Genomic DNA, 12479 nt, shown 5'->3' on the forward strand with positions numbered 1-12479 from the left:
TGGGCATTGAGTCTTCCCAGAAGGAGTTGGAGGGAATTGGAAGCAAAGGGCAGGGAAGGGATCCTGGCTAGAGAGCCTCACACTCAGCCTTGTGACCCTCCTTGGAAGGCATCTGAGACTAAATTCGGATGGAGCCTTCCTGTGGGAGGTCAAGCTGAGTGCATCTCCATCCTGCCCTACAGCTCTCTTCCTGAGAACTGGCCGCTCTGTTCCCTGGGGAGGACGGGAGGGACGGAGAGGCAGGGAAATGCCTCCTCCTAGTCAGGAGTTTCTCAGTGTCTGGTAGGAAAAATAAAAGAACATGCTGATGTAAATATTCAGTCAACCAGTGGGTATTGATGGGGAAGCCAGAGCCCAGAGGGCTGCCCCATAGATAGCTGGGGCTGGAGTTCTAGAGGTGGCATCAGGGGTTTTGTGCATGTTTGACGGCTGTGGCCTGCTGCAGACAACCTTCTGAACACGCAGACAGGAGCATTACATTCAAGGATGCATACTCAAACACCTTGCAAAATTCAAGACAAAAGCCCAATAAAGAATGGCCCATTTTTCTCTCACCCACCAAGTGACTCCACTATGTGGCAACAGGACAAGCACAGTTTACTGTGAGGAATCCAGCTTTGTGGGCTTTTTTTTTTTTTTAAAGGGAAGGTATGTTATTACAAATTTGGCTTTCATGTGAGACTTCTTCATATTTTTTATATCTCCTTTTTCAAATTTACATGATTGAAATTTACACAAAAGGCTGCTATTCTGTACTAATTTTAGCAAGTTTCCTTAAAAAAGTAAAAATGTGTTTTCCTGAGCTGGTGATTAGAGGTTAACTAGGGCAACATCTCCCACCTCCTCCAGAGGGCCTCCCTAGCATTAGTGCTTCCCCCTTCAAATGGTGTTTGTTCTTCAAGGCGTTGAAGGGTGAAGAGTTCCCTCTATCGAGGTCAACAAAATAAAAAGTATCTTTTTGAACTGAAATAATGTCTTGTGTAGGTTTGTAGAAGAAAGACAAAGCTTGACTCCTAACAATAATCAATTTACCAATGATGCTCAAAGTGTAGTCCTGGCCCGGGAACACCAGCATTGCCTGGGAACCTGTCCGAAATGCCTCCCTCGCCCTCCTGCAGCACTCTGGGGACAGAGCTCTGCAAACTGCGCTTTAGCAAACCTTCCAAATGCTTCTGATGATAGAGCTTTTAAACATCCAACCTAAGGAGTACATGGTAACAAATCACACATCCCAGTAACCTGATGACATTATTTGAGGGTTACTTGCTGTTTTTGTTGCCAGATTTAGCGGTTGACAGCATGTTTCTCTCTACTGTTCCCACATCTGCCCTGTGCCATCAGGAGCTCCCACCAAGAATGGCAACTAGATTGGTCACATCTTAGAATCACTTGTCCACTTTCTGGATAGGCAACTTTAGATGAAACGTGTCATTAACTTTATCCCACTTTCTCCAAGACAGGTGGAGTAACACTCTCATGAGAAAGAGCCTCCGAAGTGCTACCTAGAAATAGCAAGTCATCCTGCCCCAAAGTTAGACTCAGCCTCCAGCCACAACGCTTTGGGCGGGTTAAACCTAGTCATTGATATAATATAAAGGGACACTGTCTTTGTCCATTTACATTGCTATAAAGGAATACCTGAGGCTGGGTAATTTATAAAGAAAAGACGTTTACTTGGCCTATGGTTCTGCAGGCTGTGTAAGAAGCATGACACCAAGCATCTGCTTCTGGTGAGGCCTCATGGGGCTTACACTCGTGGCAGAAGGCAAGGAGGAACTGGCAGATGCAGGGGTCACAGGGTGAGTGAGAAAGCAAGAGAGAGTGGGGAGGGGCCAGGTTCTTTGTAACCCCCAGCTTTCATGCGTGCTGACAAAGTGAGAACTCACTCATTACCATGAGGATGAGTCATTCATGAGCGATCTTCCCCTATGACCCAAAGACCTCCCATTAGGCCCCACCTCCAATACTAGGGATCAAATGTCTACATAAGGTTTAGAGGGACAAACATCCAAACTATAGCAGACACTAACTCAAAGCTGCCCTCCCCAGAAACAATATGAATTTTTATTTTATTATTTATTTATTTTTGAGATAGGATTTTGCTCTGTCTCCCAGGCTAGTGTGCAGTGGTGTGATTATAGCTCACTGAAGCCTCAACCTTCCAGGCTCCAGGGATCCTTCCACCTCAGCCTCCTGAGTAGCTGGGACTACAGACACATGCCATCATACCTGGCTAATTTTTAAATTTCATGTAGAGATGAGGTCTCATTATGTCACCCAGGCTGGTCTCAAATTCCTGCAGCATGGCTTTTTGCTTATGGTTGGTTTGTTTTTAAAGGACTAAGAAGAGCCCAGAGCACTAGCTGAGGTTCAGAAGTGGAGATGGAGACTTTCTTGCAGTTTTGCCATTAAGTGGCTTTGCCTCAGCCTCTCTCATCGCTAAATTCCTTTTCTGTAAAGGGAAGATAATGCAACCACTTTCTTAGTGTTTTCTCCTAGTGTTTGCGGGTAGACCTTTAATGAAAGATTAAACACATGTTCATGTTCTGCTCAGATCTGTAAAGATTTCGTTAAGAATCCAGTATAAAATCATGGCTCCTCTTCGTCAGGGCCTTTTCCTGACGCCATTCTGTTTCTTTTCAGGGATTACTTTTATATTATGACCTTGTGGAGTCAACATTTGAAAAGCTCAGGTTGCCTAGCAGGAAAGTTGATGCTTTGGATCATTTTCAAAAGTGCTTTTTGATTTTCAAATTGCCTCTTCAAAGAGTGGACAGTGGCCAGTCCAGCTGGCAGGAGGGAAAGACCTGGAAGGCCATCCGTGTGGATTTAGTCATGTGCCCCTACGAGCGTCGTGCCTTCGCCCTGTTGGGATGGACTGGCTCACGGGTAAGCGCTACATGGACCCATGATATGATGTCAGCTTTCCGAAAGACGTAGGTCGAGTCTACCTGGGCCCAGGGGAGAGATGATGGCAACAGGGGCCGGGTGACAGGGGAGGGGGCAGTACCCAGAAACCTCTAAATCAAGGCATCCTGTCCACACATGGTCAAATATGACAGATTAATTTAAAACAGTTATTCCCAGTGTGTGGTCCCCAACACCAGCAGCAGCAGCCTTCCCCAGGAACAGGTTAGACATGGAAATTCTTCACCCCAAACCTATGGAATCCAGTCAGCATCTCTGGAGAGTTCAGCCCGGAAATTTGTGTTTGGAAAAGGCCTCCAGGTGTTTCTGATGCAGCTCAAGTGGGAGAACCACTGAAGTACAGAAACCAGCAAGGGGGTTGAAATAGGAAGCAATTAATAAAGTGAAGAGGCAACTCACAGATTGGGAAAAAATATCTGCACATCATACATCAGATAAGGGGCCGTTATCCAGAATATACAAGGAAACCAAAAGACTCAATAACAAGAAAACAAATAACCCTGTGTAAAATGGGCAAAGGACTTGAACAGATATTTCTCGAAAGAAGACATATAAATGGCAAGCAGATATTGCCATCTTGCTTAACATCTCTAATCATCAGAGAAATGCAAATTAAAACCACAATAAGATGTTATCTCACATCTGTCAGATTGGCTATTACCAAAAACATGAAAGACAGCAAGTGTTGGTGAGGCTGGGGAGAAAAGGGAACCCTCTTATATTGGTGGTGGTGTTGTAAATTACACATTTTGGAAAATAGTATGGAAGTTCCTCAAAAAACTAAAAATAGGGCTACCATAGGATCCAGCAATCTTACTTCTGGGTATATATCCAAAGGAAACGAACTCAGTGTGTCAAAGAGAGGTCTGCACTACTTTGTTCACTGCAGCATGATACACAATAGCCAAGATATTATATGAAAACAACCTAAGCATCCACAACAGATGAATGGATTTTTAAAATATGGTATACGCACAGTGGAGTATGACACAGCCTTTCGAAAACAGGACATTCTGTCATTTGAGACAAGATGGTTGAACCTAGAGGACATTATGTTAAGTGGAATAAGTCAGGCACAGAGAGACAAATACTGTATGATCTCCTTTCTGTATATGTAGAATCTAAAACAGTCAAATGCGTAGAAGTAGAGAATGTAGAATGGTGGTTAGCAGAGGCTGGGGGTTGAGGGCAGAAAATGGAGAGGGAAAAGGGTCAAGAAGTACACAGTCAGTAGGTGGAAGAAGCTCTGTTCTATTGCACAGTATGGTGACTATAGTTAATAAAAATGCATATTTCAAAGTAGCTAAAAGAGAGGATTTTTAATGTTCTTACCACAAAGAAATAGTAGATGTTTGAGGTGATGGTCATGCTAATTAGTCTGATTTTATCATTCTGCAATGTATATACATGTATCAAAATATCATATTATAACCCACAAATGTATACAATTATTATATGTTAATTAAAAATAAAATCAAGCTATAAGATTTTTTTGAAAGAATACCAGTTGATCCCAGACCTGGTTGCAAGCTCCTGCTCTGCTTCTTACTGTTGGGCGATCTTGAACAAGTTCCCTATATCCTGTAAAACTCAATTTTCCCATCAGGAAAATGAGGACGATGACCTTAGCTACTTCCTTGGGTTGCAGAGACATTAGGTGACATGATGTTCTCAAAGCCTCAGCACTAAGCCAGCACGTGGCCAGTACTGGATAAGCAGTAGTTCCCATCTCCTCTCACTCACAGGAGAGGACACCTGTGATCTGGGTCCCACTTGCATGTGTTCCACCCTCCCAACTAAATACCTCACACTGTTTCTCCTGTTTTCCCAGGTAGCTGGCTGTTGTTTTGAGTGAAATGAGTTCATAGAGGGTTTTATACAGATGAATGACACAACAGAAATTAATTGTTCTCAGTCTTGGGTTAAATGTCAGGTGTCTTTGCTTTGGACTGTTATTAACTCAGCACAGCATCTTAGCAGTGGGATTTCTTACTCTAATCACAAATGTTGACTGACAACTAAATGCTCCTTTCATTCTTAAAAAAGGGGGAAGAAAAGAAAAAATATACCATAAATGCAATTTGTCTGATAGACATAAATCTTTGGGAACACGTAGTTGATTGAGAAAGGGGAAAGTTCCAGAAAGAAGTCCTTGGTTATGCAATGTCATGCCAGTTAAGCATCACTGACTGAAGTGGTTGACCTTTGCCCATTTTATTTTTAATATGGACATGTTTTCAGCACATTCTAGTCTCTTTCCTCAGAGTTCTCAGAAATTGTTGCTGTTCTTTCTGCAAGGCACTGGCAGAGCACTAAGCTCTTTTGCTTGTTAGCTGGGTGAATAAAGGACTTCTAATTGCAAAGTCCATCTCCTCACCCATCCCAGGTTAGCTTTCCTAAAATAGCAAATTGTTCCTTACCACTAGAGGGCACCAGTATCCCAGGCTTGCTCCCTAATCCCACATGAAGAGGACAAAATTTCTAGATTGTGTTTCTTTCAGGAAAACTAGTCTCCATGGCAATTCGTTGCCCTCTTTTGCCAAGGTGTTCCTGTCCTCTGTCTTAGGCTTCATGTGTTGCTCTCTTCAGTCTCAGAGCCCATTCCTGATGTGGGAGATGTCATCCAAGAGCAGGTGACTTAGAACATCAGTTTCATGGCATCTCCGTGTGAAAGGATGTTAAAGCCAGAGGGAGCCTTAATCATGTCCTTCCTCCATCCTTTCACTCACTCAACCAAGATTCAGGGAGTCTGGATGACTTGTTAGGAGATGTACAGCCAGGAAGGGACAAAATCCAAGCTGGAATGGGTTCCCTGACTCCTCCATCCTCTCTTACAATAACAATATTCCAAATCATTTAAAACCCACCAAACTAGTATTTATCCAGCATTCACTCTGGACCAGGCATTGTTCTGGTACAATGCTCACGCTATTCATTTATTCATTCAATAAAACATTTGCTATACATCTTCTACATGTGAGGCACTATTTGAGGGAATATGGTTATGGATAGAACAAACCAGGTTCCTGCTCTCACAGAGCTTATGTTCTAGTGTGCTCGTGGGAGCACAGACCTCTGTCACCAGAGAACTTGGCCCTGGGGAAGGAAAATCACTTTGAGAATGTTTAGTGGAGTTAGATATTTCACTGGAGGGATGTAGCCACCTAATACTGAAGACATTCTAGACGTGTTAATAATTTATTTAACTATCTTCTGTCCAGCAGTTTGAGAGAGACCTCCGGCGCTATGCCACACATGAACGGAAGATGATTCTGGATAACCATGCTTTATATGACAAGACCAAGGTACAGTTCTCTTCCTAAAATGGGCTACTTTAATCCTCATCCCCAAGGCTGGCCCCCGAGCTCTTTTCAGGAACTGATTTTAGTATCCAAGTATGGTTTCCTTTGTTATGCATGTTCTATTTCCAGTTGATCAGAGTTGAGGGCAGCAGGAAAGATTTCCACAGACTCACAGTTTCCACCTGGCCCAGAATGCACTTCGAGAGCTTTTGGCTGAAAGATGATGAGCTAATTGGGCTTCCAGAACCAGTCCAGCAGTGCATATTAACGGGTTTGGTATGTCCTTAGTGTTGGCAATGAGTAACTCCAAAGTAAACCAGGGATCCCCAGAAATCACAAATACTACTTGTGTACCCCTCAAATGCAGGGGGCAGTGGCATTCTGAGTGGCCATGTAGGCCATTAACAATAGTCTGCTGCAAGAAAGAGAGCAACGGAACTGCCCTGAGACGTAAATGAGCAGCCAGCCAGTCTCACTCACCAGCCATGTCACTCATTTGGCGTGCTAGTCTTACTGTGGTCATGATCCAATTCAGCCCTCAGCAAAACGATAGATGACTGGAGAAGTTACGAAGAGTTAAATATCCAACTGTTAAATACACAGTACTAAGGGCTACACTTCTTACAGTGATCAAGGATGCCAAAATAGGCTCCAGGGGAAAGAAAACTCAAAATAACTAGAAGTAATGGTACTGGCCAGGCACAGTGGCTCACGTCTGTAATCCCAGCACTTTGGGAGGCCGAGGAGGGTGGATCACTTGAGGTCAGGAGTTCAAGATCAGCCAACATGGTGAAACCTCATCTCTACTAAAAATACAAAAAATAATCAAGTGTGGCGGCTCGCACCAGTAATCCCAGCTACTTGGGAGGCTGAGGCAGGAGAATCATTTGAACGCGGGAGGCGGAGGCTGCAGTGAGCCGAGATCACACCACTGCACTCCAGCCTGGGCAACAGAGTGAGACTCTGTGTCAGAAAAAAAAAAAAAAGTAATGGTCCTTTCCCTCTAGGAGCTTGTAGTCTAAATGAGGTGTACTCAGTTAGAGTTGTCTCAGTTACAAGTGTCAGAAATCAAATCTAAAGTGACATAAACGAAAAAGGGAACTTGGGTTATACTCCACAATATCTAAGGGTTCAGGGGCAGCTGAATATGGGTGCTCAGGCAGGCTTCCCTCAGTATTGCCTTTATTCGCAGGCAGGTTTTCCCATAAGTCCCACTCTTCCAGTTACTTCAACAGAGAAGAGGCTGTTTCCTAATAGTTCCCCCAAGAATCCTACCTGATGCTCATTGGCCAGGACTGGGTCATGCGCTGATCCCTGAACCCATTACTGTGGCTCTGATTGGCCAGACTTGGGTCATGTGCTTCTTCTTGGAATTGGGAGCAGCTCCACCTAACCCTCCTGGACTGAGAGTCAAGAGGAGCGGTTTCCCATAGAAAAATCCAGGTGCTGCTCAGAGAAGAGGGGGCTGTGGATGCTGGCAGGAAAGCCTCGGATGCTAAGCATGTGGGTGAAGGCAGATTCACATAGTACAATGAAGGAACACTTACCAATGAATACATTCTAAATAGTTCAATGTAAGCAAGTACCTTCTATGTGCCTAGCACTGTGCTATGTACAAGAAGGGACGGAGGAGAAGAGCTGCTTGGTCTTAAAGAGATAACAGGGTGGGATCCTGCTGGGGTTAGAGGCAAGCATGGAAAGCTAGAGGAAAACCCAACACATACAAATATCCTATAATTACCAGCAGTACATAATTATGACTACATGTTAGAATTACCCAGTGCGTTCAAATAGATCGATTACAAGACCTCTCCTGAGCTTCTGATTTCGTTGGACTGGGGTATGGCTCAAGCTTCAATGTTTATCTTTTAAACTCCATCAGGTTGTTCTAATAAACAGCTGTGGTTCAGAGCTACAGCCCATAGGAAAAAATATACAAATGGCTTTTGCTGAATATGTTAAAGCTGTTATGATTTTACCTTAATTCATTTAGTACCGTATTTTGGAAAGTCATTTAAAATGACGTTTTATACTCAGAAGCAGGGCTCCTGTTTGGGCTAAATTCATTCTGACAAGGCAGTTTTATAAGTAACACTTTCACTGTGTCCACACCATGGTGCTTATGAAAAATATCTGAATGCACATATTTCTTGTTATGTTTTCAGAGGATATTCCTCAAAGCAGAAAGTGAAGAAGAAATTTTTGCGCATCTGGGATTGGATTATATTGAACCATGGGAAAGAAATGCCTAGGAAAATGTTGTCAACCTTTTTTCCCTTTTGTTTTCAAGTTAAATAAATTATGCTTCATATTAGTAAAAGATGCCATAGGAAAGTTCGGGGTTATTTAGGTCTTATTGAAATGCAGATCGCTACTAGAAATATATAGCTTTGGAAACATGGGAAGGCGCCACTGGTAATGGGTAAGGTTCTAATAGGCCATGTTTATGACCGTTGCGTAGAATTCACAATGCATTTTTCAAGAGAAACGATGTTGTCATTGGTGGCTGATTCAGGGAAGCTCATCAAAGCCCACTTTGTTCACAGTGTAGCTGAAATACTGTCTATCTCTAATAAAAGCAGAAGGAAACAAGATGATGGAATCTGTTTTTCTTCACTCAAATATTATAAACTATTTTAAAACACAAGTGTAACCAAGCGGAAGAATAAAGAGCTTACAGTTTCTCTTAAGGGGACAAACAGGCTTACTTAGAAGATGCAGATTCCAGAGGGGATTTGGGTCCCTTCTGGAGCTTGTGGAGGAGGGGTGCTGCCTCTGGACTGGCTCAGCTCGGCTCAGTGCCTGTGTACAGCTGGATCCCTAAGCATCCCAGCACAACACCACGTAAAGGATGTATTCTCCCTGCCATCATGCTGAAGGAAAGACAATGTCCTCAGCCACCAAAGAAATATCTCCCTCTTTTTTCCATCTTGGAGCTTCTGTCTACACCTTATGGCTTAGTCTCTCTTAGGAAGTCAATCTCTCTTGGCTTCTTCATCTGAGGGTACCCAAGGGAAGGGAGGGAGCCCTGGCTGAGGGACATTTCGGAATTCCCGGGCTCCAGACCTGTTCTTTCCTCCTGCCTCCTCCAGGAGGCATGGACCCTTTGCCTTGAAGGGAATTAACAGGCCATCTGTTCCAGCTGCTTCCGTGTCTTCAGCCTGCTGAAGAGCTGGGAGGCCTATGATGACCCTTCTCCCTTCCTTCCAGTCCCTCTGGGAAGAGAATGTTGGGAGATACAATACCTTTTGGCTATTGTGACTAATGCTGCTATGAACTTTGGCATACAAGTATCTGTTTGAGTCCCTGCTTTCAATCCTTTTGGTAGGAACCTAGTAATAAAATTGCTAGACTCAATGGTTATTCTATACTATGTTTAACTCTTTGTGGAACCACTGTACTGTTTTCTATAACAACTGCACCATATTACATTCTTAACCAACAGTGCTCAAGCGTTCCAATTTCTCCACATCCTCAGCACTTGTTATCTTCTGCATTGTCTGTTTTGTAATAGCTATCTTAATGGGTGTGAAGTGGCAGGTGAAAACTTTTGCCCGTTCTGGAACCTAAAGACAGTCCAGGCTGAAACTAACACACTGAAAGGGCCTCAGGTTGTGTGTGTGTGTGTGTCACATCTTGAGTTGATGGCAAAAAAATACCGGGGACAACAAGAGGGTGAACAGCAGCCACCCCCACTGACCTCAAATCCCAAAATCCACAAAGTATTCTAGTCTTTTCTGCTGTCCAGTGTTTCTCAGTTATGATATTCAAGATTATTCTAGGTAGTAAGTAGATTAATATTTTCATACTGATATAATCGATAAATATTTATGAGTGCTTACTATGTCAGTCATTTTTCTAGACACAGGGCATAGAAAAGATAACAAAACTGTCAAAAATCTCTGCCTGTATGATTATAAGCATAAAGCTTATGTTCTAGAAAGGTGTTTGTGTTTGAGAGGTGTTACGAAAATGGTTCCTTATTGATGGTAGTGATATAAAGCGTCCTTTTTGGAGTAGGCTTATTTAAATAAGAAAAGCGACTCAAGGTCAGGGAAATCATTTAGGAAATATTACCAGTGGAATGGGGGTGTGGCAAGAATGAAGAGAGAGGGACGCGGGTGGCTGACATTTGGGAAATGTGCAGGTGGCCTTGTCGCCTTCACTGAGCAACTCCCCAGCCCTGTTTTCTGGAGGTCCCCACCACACAATAACCCCAGGAGGTCCATGCCGGAGGAGTTCCCCCATCAGAGAACCTCACAGATTCTAAATGCTACTTTCCTTATTTGAAAAGCCCTGTTGGAGATTCCACAAATGCGCATGTCTTTGTTTTTCTTTTTTTTTTTTTTTTTCTGTAAGCCAGAATTTTTATCAGTTCTGGACCTTTTTTTTTTTTTTTTTTTTTTTTTTGCTGTAGGCCAGAATTTTTTTCAATTATTGTGGTGCCTGGTTACCAGAACTCAGCCTTCCCAAGTGCCTCCTACTTTGGGAGCAGAGCGCCCTCTGATGGCTGACAGAAGAACTCTTGGAGGCAAGCACAGTATAACAGATAAAGTAGGAAGTCGATTGTCTGTTAAAAACATTGCAACTGCCTCAGCCTCCCGAGTAGCTGGGACTACAGGCGCCGCCACCATGCCCGGCTAGTTTTTTGTATTTTTTAGTAGGCAGGAGAATGGCGTAAACCCGGGAGGCGGAGCTTGCAGTGAGCTGAGATCCGGCAACTGCACTCCAGCCTGGGTGACAGAGCCAGACTCCGTCTCAAAAAAAAAAAAAACATTGCAACTATATGTAAGAAGCCATGGATCACCGATCCTCTATTTGTTCACTTTTTCCCCAGTCTTTAAAATCTGTGTTTTATTTGGGGTAGTTTTTATTGCTGTATCTTCATGTTTACTCATCTTTTCTTCTGCAATGTCTAGTTTCATTAATCCTCTCCAGTATTTTATCTCACACATTATAGTTTTCATCTTTAGATTTATGAGTTAGGATTTTAAAACTATCTTCCATGCTTCTATTTAACATATTCAATTTTTCCTGTGACTTATTAAATACAAGGAATATAGTGTAACTGTTTCAATGTCCTTGTCTACTAATGATATTATCTGTGTCAATATCGAGTCAGTTTCTATTAACTGAGTATTCTCCTCATTATGGGTCACATGTTCCTCCCTCTTTGCAAGCTTGGTAATTTTACATTGGATTCTAGACATTGTGAACATTGTGAATTTTTTCTTGGATATTTTTATATTCCTGTTAATATTCTTAAATTTTGTTCCAGGATGTGGTTAATTTACTTGGAAACAGTTTAATGTGTCCTCATCTTGCTTTGAGCTTTGTTAGGCAGTACTAACATAGTCTAATCCAGGGTTAATATTCTTCCCCACTACTGAGGCAATACTTTTCTCAGTGTTCTACCTGATGCCTGGTGAATTATGATGTTTTCTACTCTGGCTGTTTGGGAACAGGCACTGTTTCTGGCCTCCCACTGAGAGGCCTGGCCCATTAGAGCTTAAAGTATTGTTCCCTCTAATCCCTTTGTGTGGTTCTTTCTCCAGCCTTGGGTAGTTTTCTCACATGCATATACTGATCAATAGAATAAGCAAAGGGTCTCCTCTGTTTCTGTGCAACTCTGTCTCCAGTACTCTATGCTGCAAATTCTATTCACCTTGGCCTCCATGAACTTCCAGCTCTATCTCACTAACAGCGTGTGCAAAGGCCATGTGGTGCAAGGACCATGGTGTCAGAGAAAAGGCCCACATGGCAGGAGGGCCATGGCATAAAATGAGCAGAGACAAAGCTCTTGCAGCCGGAGGTTCCCACGTGTCTGAGTTGCAGAGAGAAAGTCTATGTTTGTGGACAGACCATGGCATCTGAAGGGCAGAGAGGAGGCCTAAGTGGTTGGGGCAGAGAAACTAGAAGGGCTGGGACACAATGCTAGGCTTTCCCCAGCTCTCAAAACGAAGACCCATATCCTTACCTTGGCTTTCGTAAGTGGGTAATCCCTGGCCAGGTGAGTCAACAGTAATCACTGTTTGACTCTTCATGAAAAAATCAGTCACATTTATGGTAGAATTTTATTAACATGGTTTGTTCTCGCTCACAATCAAATCTTTCAAATCATTTTAGCCTGGAAATGAAAATCTACGATACATTGAGTCTCTGTCATTACAAATCAGATTTCAAGCCCCAGGGTACACTCAACCTGTCCTCCAGAGGCCCCCATCCATTTTAGAAATAGTTCTACAGCCT

General features: G+C 43.1%; 1 protein-coding gene across 2 annotated transcripts in view; it reads left to right on the forward strand.

Annotated features, from left to right (window-relative positions):
- The window catches only part of DNTT (DNA nucleotidylexotransferase), a 35781-nt gene extending 26954 nt beyond the window's left edge, over positions 1–8827 (forward strand). The window contains exons 9-11 of one of the 2 annotated variants that reach the window (XM_007963703.3): positions 2644–2889; positions 6153–6233; positions 8396–8827. In XM_007963703.3, coding sequence (XP_007961894.1) covers positions 2644–2889; positions 6153–6233; positions 8396–8482 — 414 coding nt within the window. In that variant the 3' untranslated portion in view covers positions 8483–8827. Of the gene's footprint in view, positions 1–2643; positions 2890–6149; positions 6234–8395 lie in introns of both variants that reach the window. The other variant, XM_007963702.3, reaches the window with a different exon arrangement.
- Positions 8828–12479: the final 3652 nt, after the last annotated feature.

Source organism: Chlorocebus sabaeus, chromosome 9 (genome assembly GCF_047675955.1).
Source record: "Chlorocebus sabaeus isolate Y175 chromosome 9, mChlSab1.0.hap1, whole genome shotgun sequence".
Lineage (NCBI taxonomy): Eukaryota > Metazoa > Chordata > Mammalia > Primates > Cercopithecidae > Chlorocebus > Chlorocebus sabaeus.